Source organism: Zosterops lateralis (assembly GCF_965231275.1).
Source record: "Zosterops lateralis genome assembly, chromosome: 1".
Taxonomy (NCBI): Eukaryota; Metazoa; Chordata; class Aves; order Passeriformes; family Zosteropidae; genus Zosterops; species Zosterops lateralis.
The window spans coordinates 15670970-15687031 of NC_139762.1; the positions used below are offsets into that span (position 1 = coordinate 15670970).

A 16062-nucleotide genomic window follows, 5' to 3' on the forward strand; every position below is an offset into this window, starting at 1 on the left:
CTCCAGTTCCTGACCACCAGATTGAATCACACCATTTAGTGAGGCGCATTACAAAAAGCAGTCAATGTTTTCCTAGTCCATCTGGTCTTTGATGTTAGTGTACTTCTTCCACTTCAGTCCAACAAGATAGTTTCCTACTGGTCTTCTCTAAGAAGTTTTGTATTATGAAAAATAGAACAGATTAGAAATCTCGCAGAATATGGATAGTTAGTGAGCATGGAGTAATGACTGCATTCTGCAACAGTGCAGGTTTTTGTTTTCCTTTTAGAAGATAGGAGGTCTTTTCCTTTTATTATTTAGTGAACAAGCCGCTGGAAAGTGTCTTCCAGCTGCAGCTGTAGTAACTGAAGGCTATGTAATAGCCATATAATATAGTAGAAAATCATATCTCTTTTAGTAGTAATGTCTCCGTAAGATTTTGCAGAAGGGTACTTCTAGGAGTCAGGGCAAGGGAGATGTTTAACTGCCATTAAGCTTTTTTCCTGTTCTGAATTTTGGAGCGGATATTCAGTAGTAGAAGACCAGACAGGAAAATTACTGAGACAAGTGGGGGATGGCGCTATAGTGAAAACCATACATTACTTCATGAATACGTTATCAGTGCCTGTAGTTTTGTCTCCAAACCTAATTTAATGGAATTCACCTGAATGTAGAGACTCATATCTGCTGTTACCTAAGTACTTCTAACACCTTTTGGGTTAGCAGAGATCTAGTAACTGGACTTTGTGATTGAAATGAGCTGTTCCTTTATAAGCCAGATGGTTTGCACACAGAGGATAACAGAAGTGTTATTCTCTCCATTGGACAGTGTTTGCTAGATGTGTTCAAAACTGTGCACAACTCTCCTGACCTCAGTTCTTTCAGATGAAGGTATGCAGCTTAATTTTTCCAACTCAATCAGCTTGAGATTTCTCAGCTTTCCAAAAGTTGTATTGCTCTGTTTTTTGACAGTTGTATCAATCCAATTAAAGAATAGTAACTTGTCATGGAACAGAAATAAGGTTTTGGAAGAGAATGGGAATGTTTATGCTTTCACTAGTGATGTGTGAACATATTATTTAGTAACCTTTAATTCCTTTCTTTAAAAAAGAAATTTCAGAGCTTTTTGCTTTGTCTGTGTAGAGCAAAGACCATCAAGAACACAGTCTGTGTCAACGTGGAGCTCACTGCAGAGCAGTGGAAGAAAAAATATGAGAAGGAAAAAGAGAAAAACAAGACTCTACGTAACACCATCCAATGGCTGGAAAATGAGCTCAACAGGTGGAGGAACGGTGAGAAGCAGTTACATTATTATTCTGCAAACTTTAGGCAAGACAACACACACTGAGTCTTCAGGCTACCAGAAATAGCTAAGGGAACTATGCAAGGCAGTAATAAGGATATTAAAGCTATAGTATTAAGTCAACTTTGGAATATGATATTTTCTGCTTTATTGCTACTGAAATAACTTCTAATACTCTTACAACAAGAATGTCTGAAAGTGTTTTTCTGTTAGATTGTTCAGCACATGGTTTTCTAGCAGGACTAGAGTTACATACATTGTATAAAATTCTTGGGGGGGGACAGAAAACTGATATTATGTGTAAGTGCAGAAATTAAGTAAAATGTTTCTTCCACTTTGGTTTTCTGATTCAAAACAGTATCACAAGATTTTTGCCCTCATTTAAAATTCAAACATGGGAATAGGCAAAAACCCCCACCCAAGTCCCAAAGTTGCTGACAGTACCAAATGTGTGCCTGTTAATTCTTCTTGAATGATTAACTTCTTATCAGTTCAAGCTGCTGGCAAAATGCAAGTTAATTGTGAAGCCATAAATTCAGGAAAAGAGAACATAGGTCATCCAGATATATTCTGGAGTTTGGCAGCTGTTGAAGGTGATTTTGCAGTCTTGTAGACAATTGCACCACATCCTGATACAAATCTGAAAAAAATGGATTTGCTGAAATAGGTTTGGTAGGATGTGGGGTTTTTTAATTGTTTCATAGAGCTCATATGAGGCCACATCTGAAATGTCAATATTCTGAAAGAACTATACTTAACACAAGATACTGAAGTGTTGGAAAGAGCCTGTGCCTCCCAAGGACTGCATCAAATGTTTTGAATAAAGCACTAAGGAATTTAGTTTAATTTACCAGAGAAGTGCCTTGGTATGTGGTGTCTTCTCTGTGAAATTAGTGTTCTTATCAGAAAAAGCTTTATGAACATAAAAGGATAAAAGTCTAACTGAAAATATTTTAAATTAGAAGCAATGTAAAATAAATATGGCTACCTAGTAAAACAGTGCCAGGGGGGAGAGAGAATTTTCTGTTTTCTGGAGTTAGGTGGCTTTCTAGAAGATGAGGTTCGATGTGTAATTTGGAGCTCATAGAAGAGTAACTGGGTGAAATACAGTGTTTTGTGGTGAGCAGGAAGTAGTTTGGATGATCTAATGTTTGGCTTTTTTGGTGGTTTTTTTTTTTTGCCAAGTAATCAGCTGAACTCGATTGCTTATTCACTGTGTAATGCTGTCAGTAGGAAATATGTAATACTTCTCAAGGGTAGTTTTGTGGGAAATATGTCATGGCTAACTATACTAAAATTAAGTGTACTTTTAAGGGGAGACGGTACCAGTTGATGAACAGTTTGACAAGGAGAAGGCCAATTTAGAAGCTTTTGCAGTGGACAAGGATATTACTGTTATTAATGATAAACCAGCTACCACAATTGGAGTAACTGGCAATTTCACTGATGCTGAGAGAAGGAAATGTGAGGAAGAAATTGCTAAACTTTACAAACAACTGGATGACAAGGTATGCCATTTTCACTTAATGTAAGATCTCTTGAAAATGTGTCTTGAACTATATTATTGTGTCACATATCTTCAGCATTCTCAGGAGGAGAAACCAAGGGGCAGGTACAAATATCTTCACTCTTGTAACCCAAAGGAATGGCCTGACGTTGTGTCAGGGGAGATTAAGGTTGGATGTTATAAAAGGTTCTTCACGCAGAGGAAGGTTGAGCACTAGAACAGGCTCCCTAGGGAAGTGGTCACAGCATTACTAAACCTGACAGAGTTCCAAAAGCCTTTGGACAATGCTCTCAGGCACAGAGTGTGACTCTTGGGATGTCCTGCACAGGGCTGAAAGTTGGACTTGATGATCCTGATGGGTCCCTTCCAACTTAGCTTATTCTATGATTCTGTATTTAATTTGCCAGGCTTGTTGATGTATTTACTGAGAGTGCTTCCTCTTAATTCTTAAGATTAAGAGAAGTCAAAGTAGCCTTATCTGGTGCTAAGGGAGTATTGTTTGTTAGTTGGGAAAAAATGGATATGGGAAAATGAGTAATTGGAAGACAAAATATTTTTCTTTCCATGTTTCAGATATTTTATTTGAAATGAATAATCTCAAATTTAAACGGTAGCACTGTATTTGAATAGAAAAATTCTTTTAATTAAATACTAATTGCTTCTTGGAAGTTAGGACAACTTGGAGAAGAGTTGGAAAAGCATAGATATAAGACTTGTCTCTGAAGCATGGTGTTAACGAAGCGTTACACACACATGCCAGGTTAAGAGCATAATGAATCAACCAGTGAAATGGAAAGGATTGGTTTTTACTTTTATTGCTTTGTTGTGTAATTATCGCAGAATAGGGAAAAGTTAGATACCTAATAATACTTAGGTATTGAGAGACTTGCTGTCTCTTAGATTATTTTTTCTGAGTGGTATTTGTCAGTTTTATGAACATGGTCATATTTTAACTGCAGGATGAAGAAATTAATCAGCAGAGTCAACTAGTAGAAAAACTGAAGACACAGATGTTGGATCAGGAAGAGGTGAGTTTTGCTCTTGCATCTTTATTTTATTTTCATTTTTCTTTCCGTTAAAGAAATTGGAAGTATTTGGAATAGGTCACAGTTTATCACTGGGGAATAGAATGACACCTTAGTGCTGCACAATAGTTCTCTTCTATGCTTTATCTGAATGTTCTGCCTGTTCATTCCTCCCACTTACACTGTGCTGATGGCCAAACTTAAACCAGTCTACTTGGGTCTTAAGTATCCATGAAGATTGAAAGAATTGAAGTATTTTATGCAAAGACAACCACAGCTTTCTTCCATATGCAAAGTTAGCTGGTTGTCAAAACTGAAGGTAACTTGATTTAAAGTAAAAAATCTGTTTTAAGGTTTACTTCTGGTGAGTTGCTGTACAGAGAGAAAAGGGAGAGGAGGGAAATGTATTGGCCCATAATGAAAAAGGAAGTATCTATGTGTTAATTTAGACCACACTTGCTAGAATATTCAAATTATTTGTATGCACATGGGTTGCCAGGGATATAAATTAATGGGGAGAAATTCCTATTAATGATGAAAATTTCATTTAGCTAAAATATTAGAAAAAATATTTCTCTGTAGCACAGATTTTGAAAAATAGTAATCCTTGTGTACTTGTACAGAGGGAAATGGGCCAAGGACTAGGAAAGTTGGAGCTACTGTTGAATCTAATTGAAATAAATAAATCTGCTTTTTTACAGTTGTACTCTTTGTCCAGTTATTCTTTAGCAGCTAACAGTTAAAATGCTAAAGTTTAGTCCCTACGTGATTGACAATTTCACACTCATGAGTAGTGTTCAGTGGCTTTTTTGTGAACTTGCAGTATTCCATGTGCATTTCTAATGGCTATCCCTGTATGTCTTCGTTTGTGTAGTCACTTCCCATTTTTAAGATATTTGAAAACTTAAAAAACTGTGAATATAGATGGTAAATTTAGTTGTTCATTTTATTCTGTTCTTAGTATCCTTATTGCAGGAAGCTAGCCAGTAGGAACATAGATATAAGCTATTATAGTAGCTAAAAGCGTTAATAAAATTCAAGATATGCATGGAATTTTGTTCATGATTATTTATTGTTGTACTTTTATTAAATCTCTATCAATATTGCAGCTTCTGGCATCAACCAGACGGGACCAAGACAACCTGCAAGCAGAATTGAATCGCCTTCAGGCTGAAAATGATGCTTCTAAAGAGGAAGTGAAAGAGGTGTTACAAGCCCTTGAAGAATTAGCTGTCAACTATGATCAGAAGTCTCAGGAAGTAGAAGATAAGGCAAAGGAATATGAACTGCTTAGTGACGAACTCAATCAAAAATCGGTATGAAATTGGGATAAGAAGTTACTGACAGTCTTCAGTGTGACTTTGCTTGCCTTGCCCATATTTTACAAAGTAATTTGAAAGTATTTCACAAGGGAAAATTAGAGTCTAAGTCTAAAACTTACTTTATTTTTTGGGAAATGATTTTCTAAAACCCGTAAGCTTAAAAAAAAACATATGGTGATTACTGACCTTGATAGCACTTGTCTTTTTAGTGCCTGTGGCATTTTACTACCTGAAGAGTGTTCAGAAATGTCCTAGGTGTCGAACTGTAACACTTCCGTTACATGCTGGTTCTTTGTATCTTTCTGGTGCAGTTGGGGAAATCCCGACGTAAGAATTTGCTTCTTCTGATCTTGAAGTTGCAGTGAGCATGCTACAGCTTTTCTTGAAAGGAATGTGTATTTGCCTGCTCTGTGTATGGAATGTGAGATAACTTAACTTGATGCCTTCCTTCAAAAATAAGGAGTTTGGTTTATTTTCTGAAAGTAAACTTGAGGATGTATTCCAAAAGTTAACCCTGGTTAAGATACAGATGCAGCATCAGTCTCACAGAATACTGTGCACCTCCTTACATGCCTGCAAAGTTTCTGAACTGACTGTTTTGGTAGACAATTATTTGGCAGACCTCAATCAGTTTTAAGCAGTTAATACTCTACCTACTATCCTAAAAATCTAATACTAGAAAAGATCAGCATGTTTGCTGGCATTGCAGACAATATTAATGGCACAAGTCTCACTGTTCTCTGTTCTTGAAGATGATAGTAAGAGAATCTGGGTCTTCTAGTGACTGTGGCTTTCAATTTTCAGTTACTAAGATTTGACTTGGTAGAACACTAATGATGTAATTGAAGTTCACAAGATCGTGAAATTTCTCTTTAAAGTTCTGAGTATTCTGAGCTGAGTAATCTTTACTGGTAACTTACATCACTTGAAGGTCGGCCAAAAGTCAGGGAATCTATGGTCTTATAAGCAGCATTTAAAATCTATTGGAATAGGTTTGCTCTGTGTGTGTGTATGATTCTGAAGTGTATGGTTTGTTTTTTGCTGGTTTTTGTTTGCTTTATTGATGTAGTTTTTTAAATTATAGGTAGGGATTCTAGATATTATAACTAACATCCATTGTCATGGACAACTCAATCTGCAAGAAATCAGCTGTTCAGAGGTGTCATAAAATTAAGACATCCCAATCTGGCACTGATAACCCATGCAGTAACCATCCTTTGGGATCTCTGCCTGAAACTTTCCTGCTGTAAAACTTCTGATATTTTTTTAAAACTAGACAACAAATAGCAGACTCTTGAGCATGTGAGCTGCTGATCTGCAGCTACTACAACCACAGGAGGTCAAGCCGGCTGAACAAGTGTTCAAGAATAAGTGTTGTGCTTATGAAATATCAGTACTGAGAGAGTACTCTCATTTTTTAATTAGCAAGTAGGGAAGAGTCAAGAGCTATGCAGATAAAGCTGAAGTTGTTTTCATTTACCAGAATACCATGAAAATTGTTGGACTTGCTGTCCATTTACTCTTTTTCTATGAATGTGATTCCCTGCAATATTTAATAGTATATCATTCTAAATGCTGTTCAACAATATTAACACTAATTTTACTGCAGCTTCAAGATTTTATTTTGTGAGTTGAAGGTCTCTGTCCCCAGTACTTTTTAGTTCTTTCAGAAGAAATGCTGGTGCTCTGTAAATAATATGAAACTAATTCCAAGAGCAAGAGTGTTTTGTTTAACCAAGGGTAACTTCTTTTACTATAGGTCACTTTAGCCAGTATAGATGCAGAGCTTCAGAAACTTAAAGAAATGACCAACCATCAGAAGAAACGAGCAACAGAAATGATGGCCTCCTTATTAAAAGATCTTGCAGAGATTGGAATTGCAGTAGGAAATAATGATGTCAAGGTAAGAGTTAATCTCTGCTGTCTTCAGTGCCATGTATTAAACACATATATTGTGGATCAGTGAGGGCATTTTCTTAGTATGGTAAAAATTACCACCATAGGAAGCTTTATGTATATTAATAATTTGGACATAAGCTCCTCCGTTGCTTTTATTGTGACTTAATCAGGTCCCTGACAGAATTTGATTGTGCACAGACAGGGAAGAGCAGGCATGATGTTTTTCAGAAGCAGCGTTCTCATTCGTGTTACCAAACTGCTGTATGAAGTAGTCTTAATCAATAGCATTGTCTTGGAAATGTAATATTGACCTACAGTGACGATCAGGATGATACTTGTATTAAAAACAGGATGAGGACATGAAATAAAAGATAAGTCTAGAATGTGGCTATAGGGCAAGGATGTAAGCAGTATTAGAAATCAATAGTGAATTGTATTTTCTTCTTCAAGCAACTCGTTGTCTTTGTGCAAACTTCTAAACAATCAATAGGAAAACTTAAATTTCAAAATGTAAGGGTTTTTTGTTTATTTTTAAAGTTCTGTGGTTATCAGCTGTGACTGGGGATGTGTCCTGAGCATTAAGATGCTCCAGTGCACTGTTAGTTCAGTTTTGTTATCTGAGCTTTCTAAATGTGTATTCCACCCTTTTCAGCAGCCTGAGGGAACTGGCATGATCGATGAAGAATTCACAGTTGCGAGACTGTACATTAGCAAAATGAAATCAGAAGTAAAAACAATGGTGAAACGTTGCAAACAGTTAGAAGGCACACAAGCTGAAAGCAATAAGAAAATGGAAGAAAATGAAAAGGAGTTGGCTGCCTGCCAGCTCCGGATCTCACAGGTAAACATTTCTCTACAGTGTACAGTCTTCTTTATAAAATAAATTCATTAACCTACTGGAGAAAAAAGTCACAGGGTTTTTCTGGCACCTAACATAGCACACTGTGAGTGAACAGTCATAAGACTCAGCTGTTTCCTTAGTACTCTCATCAGATTGGATGCTTCTAAGTAATTCAGTGTGACAGGATGTCAGAATTTCTGCAATGTATCTGTAGCCTGCTAATGCTTTTGTAACACTTGTATTTAAATACTGGAGTGTATTCTCCATCGCAGGATTCTTTACGAATACAAGTCCTACAGAAGCAGTGGCTAGTGGGCACTCTGCCTGCCAATGCCCCAAGCTGGAAATGGGAGAGGTAATAGCAGAGTAAAATTCCAGATTTGCATAGCAGATTAAATTTATTTCTAATGTGAGATAGGCCATTTTAATGTGATTGTTAGAAAAGATAAGTAATGTGACTTCTAACACTTCTGAAAACTGTAATCTAGATATGCAGTTTAATATTTCTGTATTTTGTTTTTCATACAGATAATAGTCTTTTTTTTAAATCAGGAGATGCACATTTCAGGCCAATCTTCTGAATACAGTGGGCCTCTCTTGCCTCTGTTAGCATTTAACATTCAAAACATCTCCCAGTCAAAAATGTATTTAATTTCAATCCAGAATAAAGACATTGTCTTAAAGGCTACATTACAGATCTTCTTGAGTAGTCATATTCTTCTAAGAGTCTAGCTGGCACCATGTTTGTTTTGAGATGAGGTTACTTGTTGTGTAAAAAATAAGTATGAACTGTTTATGCAGATGTAATTCCATGGTACCTAGTTCCAAAGCAAATGAATCTTTTCATTCCACAAGCATGAAGCCAAGATCAAGTCACTGACTGAATATCTTCAGAATGTGGAACAGAAAAAGAGGCAGCTGGAAGAATCTGTGGATTCCCTTAATGAAGAATTAGTTCAACTCCGAGCACAGGGTAGGACTTTGCGTCCCAACACCCCACCCACCACTACCATTTTAACAACATAGTGGTAAATAGGGTATTGCTCTGTTCTGTTTAGGTTGAAAGGTAGAGCTATAGAAAGGCTTTTTGCTACTGGACATGTAGAATTAATCCATGGTAAAACATGTTTGCTGTTTGAAAGAATGTTATTGATAGGATTGAAGATGTTAATAATTTAATTAATTTTTGTGTTGGAAGGGGACTTTTTCCAAATTGTAAGGTGTTGGCAAGGAAAGGGGAAATTAGTGCCATCATCCATGTGATTGTGTAGATACTTGGCTGAAATGTGTTTTTTGTTCTCTATGCCTTCTAGAAAAGGTCCATGAGATGGAGAAAGAGCACTTAAATAAGGTTCAAACTGCAAATGAAGTCAAGGTAAGTCAATTTCATTGTTTAAAAGAGAAGAAAACCCTAAAAAACCAAATCCCTACATATTGATTATCTGATGGTAACTCAGAGTATTTAATATGTTCTGTTTTTTTCTAATAGCAAGCTGTGGAGCAGCAAATTCAGAGCCATCGTGAGACGCATCAGAAACAAATCAGTAGCCTCAGAGATGAAGTTGATGCAAAGGAGAAGCTCATCACTGAGCTTCAAGAGTAAGTACTTGTCATTATTTTAGTGGTACCAAATGTCTCTGGGCTGTGCAAGTACAGAAGCACAGTACAGTGGAAGGAAGTGGTGAGAGTTTCCTCCGGAACTGTCCTTCTATTTTCCATCTTGTTACTGAATATGCTGTCTGAGAGTTTCACCTGATAAGATACTTCCTTTCTGTGTTTAGCCAAAACCAGAAGATGATGCTTGAGCAGGAACGTCTGAGAGTCGAGCATGAGAAGCTGAAAGCGACTGATCAGGAAAAAAGCAGAAAACTTCATGAGCTTACGTAAGTGATGATGCATCAAACAAATGTGTGTGGGGACACTTACTCCATTAACTAGTGACTAATATGATGCAGTGCCTGTCACTTTACAGTATGCTTACTAAAGAGGCTTTCATGAACCTTTTTTAAAACCTTTGCACTGCGTGAATACTTAAAATAGGAAGTAAAATCATGAAAGATATGAAGGCCACAATTGGGGGGCTTTTTGTTATTATGGTATGGATTGGAGTAATTAACTTTTCAATTTGCAGCTAAGTATTGCATTCTATAAGACTGAAAGAGTCTTCTAAGAATTCCCCTTACTCTTTTTCTGATTCTTGTGTTCCCTTATTCTTTTTATTATTCTTATGTGATTTAACTCATTGGGTGGCTCTGATTGGTTTATTCTTAAAATGAAATAGTTGCATGCTTCACTGATTAACTAAATACAATGTCTTAGTGAATTAGAGACTCAAAAATAAGTGTAAAAATGGAATTACCTTTTGCTTGCAGGTAAGTATCCAAGTCAAGCTCAAAAACAGTTCTCAGCTTCTAGAAATCTGACCTTAATCTTCTGAAAATCTTTCAAAGTGTATCAGTTGTAACCCCTTTCTGGGCACATACAAATTTATCTTCACAGAAGCCAGAAATACATTATACTTGAAAGTGCTTTCTGGCTATATTTAAAACACGCACAGTGGTTTTCAGGCATTTTTATAATGAAATTTGAAGTAATCAGAGGGACCTGACTGCTTTGTGCTGGTAACTAGGAAGCAATGCTTGCCTTTTTTTTTTTTTTTTTTTTTTTTTTTTTTTTTTTTTTTTTTTTTTTATCCTGTTTAACTGACTAAAATTTTACCAGTACTCTGGTCTCGTGAATCCATCTTACTTTGATTTATTTGTATGGCACAATGATTACAAAACTTACATTAGCTACAGTAGATACAAATAGATACAAAAATACAATTTTCTGGTTTTGTAAGATTTGCTGTAGGTACCACATTATTGCTTTCTATTTCAGTTTGCAGGCTCAGCTACATCTAGCATTGACCACTTTAAATCACTTGCTGTATAAGGACATTCCTCTTCAAAAGATTTGCAAAGAAGTTTTAAAAATTAGTTTTGTATTCTGTGTTCTCCTCCAGTCTTTTTGAATCCAGTTATTTTCCACTGAATATCATAAATGTGCATGGCAAATGACAAACCAAGAACAATGCAAATTATTCACTTTAGCTTTTTCTGTTTGAAGTTGTATAGGATGCCTGGAACCACTTATTCGGAGACATCTGGAAATCAGATAGGATAGTGACATTATTTGGAATATTTTATTAGATCAACCGTTTGCTCATTTGACTGTGAACTAGTAGTGAAACTGAGTGAGGAGAAATTTCAAGAGGAAAAGAGGCTTTTTTTAACTACTTAACAGGAACACTTCATTTTCATGCTGTCCTTGGCCTTTCTATTCTAATCTCAGGTCACAAAAAGAAAAGTCCGCGTTCCTTTCCTGTATTCTGTCATTTTGATAACTGCACTGACAGTTCTGAGAAAGTACATTTTCCATGCAAAAAATCCTTTCACATTAACTGGCAAGACAGCAGCTCTGTACACTGATAATCATCAGGTTATATTCCTGTATGCTGACATTGTTATGATGCTGGTTTTGCCAACTTGTTGAGGGTGAGGTGTTAAATAAAACAGAGAATTTTTAATCTGGCACATGAAACTTATCATCGTGGCTGGTCAGGGCTAAGAACATTTGTAGGATAAGATCTCCTCAAATATTCACTCTGAAGTTGACTCTGAGACTCTTGTCTTTTACTATTGTAGAAACTTTTATAATTTATGCATCTGAATGTACTTGTTTGTGTTCAATATTAAAAGTACGTCCCTCTTTTCCTTTTGCAATTCCCTCAATCCCACCACTCCCATGCCATACAGATTTGAGTGTCATCTGTTGGGTACATTTTTAATTTAAGACTTCAACCAAAAGACTTTTTTCATTTGTACCATACAGTGTTTATCACTCTAGTCCTCTAAAACAAAATTTCTAATTTTTCTAGGATATTTCAGGAATAATTTATTCTCTTTTAGGGTTATGCAGGACAGACGAGAACAAGCAAGGCAAGATTTAAAGGGTTTGGAAGAGACTGTGGTAAGATAATCAGAATACATTCCAAAGCAAATGTCAATATTTGTCTCTTTTTTTTTTCTTTCAGAGTTTGTTTGGGTTGTTTTGTTAATTTCTTGTCCTTAACTGTAGGCAAAAGAACTTCAGACTCTTCACAATCTTCGGAAGCTGTTTGTTCAAGATCTGGCTACTAGAGTGAAAAAGGTAATGTGGTGCTCTTGTTAAACTTGTTGTTTCTGAGAATGCTGCATGGATTCCAGTTTAGAACTAAATTAGGAACTGATGTTTCTTTGGTTTAATTTTTGTGGCTTGATTGTAAAATATGCAAGTTCAGATTTGTACTCAGCCTCCTGTCTCCCTCCCCATGCCTTTGTTACTGCAGAGTGCTGAGATTGACTCAGATGATACAGGAGGCAGCGCTGCACAGAAACAGAAGATTTCCTTCCTTGAGAATAATCTTGAACAGCTTACAAAGGTTCACAAACAGGTACGATGAGACTTCATTTCAAATTTTAATAAAACTACTCCAGATTCATCATTACAGAAGCAACTACCTATTGGTCATTAAGTAACTTACATAAGTAAATACTTTGACATCTTTAGTGTGTCTTTTGATACAGGAAAACTTTAGTCTATTATTTTGTAACAGAAGTTAATTAACTGTTTTGAGTACATGCGGGAGTGTAACAAAATAGCTGTATTTAAACTGAAAGGGTCCCAAGTTCATGTTTAGACTTCATATATGAATCTAGGGGCTGCTTGCCTGTTTCCAGTGGAAAAGGTGCCTCTGTTGGGTAGCAGGTTCTTCCACAGTAACTGATTTTTCAAATTACAGTTCTCAGTGTCTCTGAACATAACCCTACTGCTTTGCCTCTTTAGGGGTGGGAGGGTATTTGTTTAGCTGTCCCTGTGAAGACAGATACTAAGAATATAATCACTTCTGGTTCTGTAGCTGGTACGTGATAATGCTGATCTTCGCTGTGAACTTCCTAAACTGGAGAAGCGACTTAGAGCTACAGCTGAAAGAGTGAAAGCTTTGGAATCTGCACTGAAGGAAGCCAAAGAGAATGCTTCTCGTGATCGCAAGAGGTATCAGCAAGAAGTAGATCGTATAAAGGAAGCTGTAAGATCCAAGAATATGGCCAGAAGAGGACATTCGGCACAAATTGGTGCGTAAACACTCCCTTGCTCTCTAAAGTTTCATCTGTCTCCTACTTTTTTTTTTTGTTTTTGTATATATGTGCATCTTTCAGCCCTCATTGAAACTGCACACATCATTCTGATCTATTTTCTACAGTGAGTTATATTTTAGTTAACAGACTGTGTGTGGAGGTGATACTTTGTTTGTTTGGCTTTTTATTTGCTTTAAATGGCTTTGGAAAAGGCTTACCAACCTAGAATTCTAGCCTGAATATGTTACATTTCCTAGAAGAAACAATACACTGCATATTAATCTTATTAGATCATTCCAATTCCATTCCAATTTCTAAGACTAAATAGGTATCGAAAGGCGACAAGGAAGATTAAGCCATCACCTTCAACAACAGCAAAATTGACCTGATCTTACAGGGCAGAGGGGCAGAGAGAAACACACAATATCCAAAGATCCTTCATTACCTTTTCAGTTCTTTGTTCCAAAACATAAGTATCCATAGCCCTCTCTAGGGGAAAATAACAGAAAAACGGGAGGGTGGAGGCAAAATACTCCTTTGCTCCTCCACCTGCCATTACTCTGTCGAGTGCTGAGGACCAAGAAGGTGCGTGACCTGTGGAGAACTTAACTGTGCACATTACACTACAGCTGTAGAACTAAAGGACTTCAGTCATCAATACACTTCTCTTAAATGTTAATCCGACTAAAATGAGCATTGCAGTTAAATTTTGCTCATATTCTGCAGGTCTGCAAAGAGCTGTTGCAAAATAGTTACAATTTTTTGGTCAGATGAAGTAGCAGCTTGCAGACAGATGCTTTTCTTGTCTTAGTTTTCTCAAGTGGTCTCCAAGAAAACAAACAATTCTCTAGTGGTTGCACCTGAGGTATACAGCCTCTTGTGATTAAACGTCTAGATGAACGAGTCATGTCCTCCTGGAGATCAGCTTTCTATAAGGCAGTAATTGAGAAGTGTGTCTCTGCTGCAGCTGCTGCCTGTGGGTTCTTTGTTGCCTGCTGAAATTTTACGTGCTTCTCTTCAATATTACAGAACTTTGTGAAGTCCTACACATACATTATGCATGTTCTGTTAAGAGCTAAGTACGAAACTAATTGAAAATATAGTTTATTAAATGTATGCAGCTTATGAACGACTTGTCAAAACTGCCAGATTATTTTGACTTTGGCTATAGAGCAAGTTTTGATTTTATGTGGTGGTAGGTTGATGGAGCAGTGTTATCTGTGGAGTATTGGTACACAGAACTACCTGCAGAGAGAGTTACTAGTGACTTTATCACTCAAGTAGATATGGGAAGGACAGCAAGTATAATGATTCCTTACTAATACATAACTCTCAGGAAACTGTCTAGTATTGTTTTATTTGAGTTTTTATTGCCAAAAAATAGGATTCATAGAAGGTACTATATTAAGTGGGACAGATAATTGTTTTGAGGACAATCTGTATCAGAAGCTTTGTGAGCTTTAACAGGGAACAATAAAAGCAAAGCCTTGTCTATTTTCCAGGGTTTGTTGTAGCTGACACTAATCTGTTACGTTCTCAGAATGTCATCCTCTAAACTTGTTTTCTTATTCAAAGTGCATTCAATTGTGATTATTACATTTGGGTAATGATATCAGTAAATTTGAATAATCCGGGGTATTGTTGTGTATCTATTTGTAAGTCACATTTCTCGTCACACAGCTAAGCCCATCCGCCCTGGCCAGCATCCAGCAGCTTCTCCAACTCATCCAAGTGCAATTCGTGGTGGAGGTGCGTTCACTCAGAACAGCCAGCCAGTCGTGCTGCGCGGAGGTGGGCGGCAAGACAAAGTGTAAGTTTGTCTTGTAGCATTTTTTAAAATCTGTGATCAAACTGCTTTGTATTAGGTTTATTGCAGTTCATTCTGTGGCATAAAGTCACTTGAATAGTCAGATTAACTCCTCCTTTTTACAGAATTTTATAGCCAGTGGAATGGTATAATGTACACCTGACTAAAGATGCTGCTGCTTTTCTTCTAAAAAGTGTTTGTTGTAAAATGGTAATTCTGATGGTGGTCTGTGGGAGTAGAACAACATGTGGAAACAATCAATTGGAGATGGTTACCAGTCAAAGACAGTAGCCACTATTTGGGAAAGGAGTGGACATTTTAAATTCTTTTGGCTTGCTGGTATCTTTTGAAATATGGTTTTCTTCAGGAAAACATTCAGTGATGAAATAAAGTTCACTGTATTTTTACATGTTATTTATTTACTTTTCTAACTGTGTTTGCACACTGCTTAATGTGTCAGTGATTTGGAATTATTGAACAGAAGAATTCACGTCCTCATCCAGTAAACTTAAAATGTTAGCCTAACTAAAATGCAGTTATAGTGATTGAAATTAAGTGTGCACTTACTTTAAAACATCTCTAATCTCCAAAGTAATTGCATGTTGCATGGTATTTAATATGTTTAAGTTGCTTTACAGAACCATCTCTCTTTTTAATTAATATCTGCTTTATAGTAGGTTGATCTGTTGTTCACCTAACAGTAATGCTTTACTTTATATTCTCTGTTGTCATCTTCACTTTTGAATGTGTCTATAAATGTGTTCTAGACATTCCCTTAGTTAATTATCTGCATCTTCAGTTTGAAAGATATCTAAAGTGGGATGGGGTGCTTGAAATCTGGGTGCTCCTCTTCTGAAGGGCTCCAGAACAGTTTATATGAATTTTGTTTTTCTTTCTGTTAGCTGACTGACTTTTCCAAGCTTTTTCTCCAATTCAGAGAAAACTGGGCTGTAGTATTAGTCAAGGTACCTGGTTCTGTTCAGTAATGTCTCTTAGTAAATAAGAGTTGAACTGATGGGTACTTCAACCTTGAATAACGTTTGCCTTGAATGACCAAGGAGTTTTGCCACTAGGCAGGAAAAGCAGCAGCAGTCATGGGAAATGGAGCTGGGCTATAAATGGTTTCTGTCTGTAATGTTTACTCCATTATTGCAGTCAAGATTGCATACCCAGTCAGTTTGTCATGCTGTAAATTCATTGGTAGCAGACAGCATTGCTTA

General features: G+C 36.6%; 1 protein-coding gene across 2 annotated transcripts in view; it reads left to right on the forward strand.

The window, feature by feature from the left end:
* The window catches only part of KIF5B (kinesin family member 5B), a 32775-nt gene that overhangs the window by 14710 nt on the left and 2003 nt on the right, over positions 1-16062 (forward strand). The window contains exons 11-25 of one of the 2 annotated variants that reach the window (XM_083868591.1): positions 1123-1271; positions 2597-2790; positions 3749-3817; positions 4924-5130; positions 6896-7039; positions 7691-7876; positions 8732-8849; positions 9190-9251; positions 9366-9475; positions 9658-9759; positions 11827-11887; positions 11996-12067; positions 12246-12350; positions 12816-13032; positions 14716-14845. In XM_083868591.1, coding sequence (XP_083724717.1) covers positions 1123-1271; positions 2597-2790; positions 3749-3817; positions 4924-5130; positions 6896-7039; positions 7691-7876; positions 8732-8849; positions 9190-9251; positions 9366-9475; positions 9658-9759; positions 11827-11887; positions 11996-12067; positions 12246-12350; positions 12816-13032; positions 14716-14845 — 1926 coding nt within the window. Of the gene's footprint in view, positions 1-1122; positions 1272-2596; positions 2791-3748; positions 3818-4923; positions 5131-6895; positions 7040-7687; positions 7877-8731; positions 8850-9189; positions 9252-9365; positions 9476-9657; positions 9760-11826; positions 11888-11995; positions 12068-12245; positions 12351-12815; positions 13033-14715; positions 14846-16062 lie in introns of both variants that reach the window. The other variant, XM_083868590.1, reaches the window with a different exon arrangement.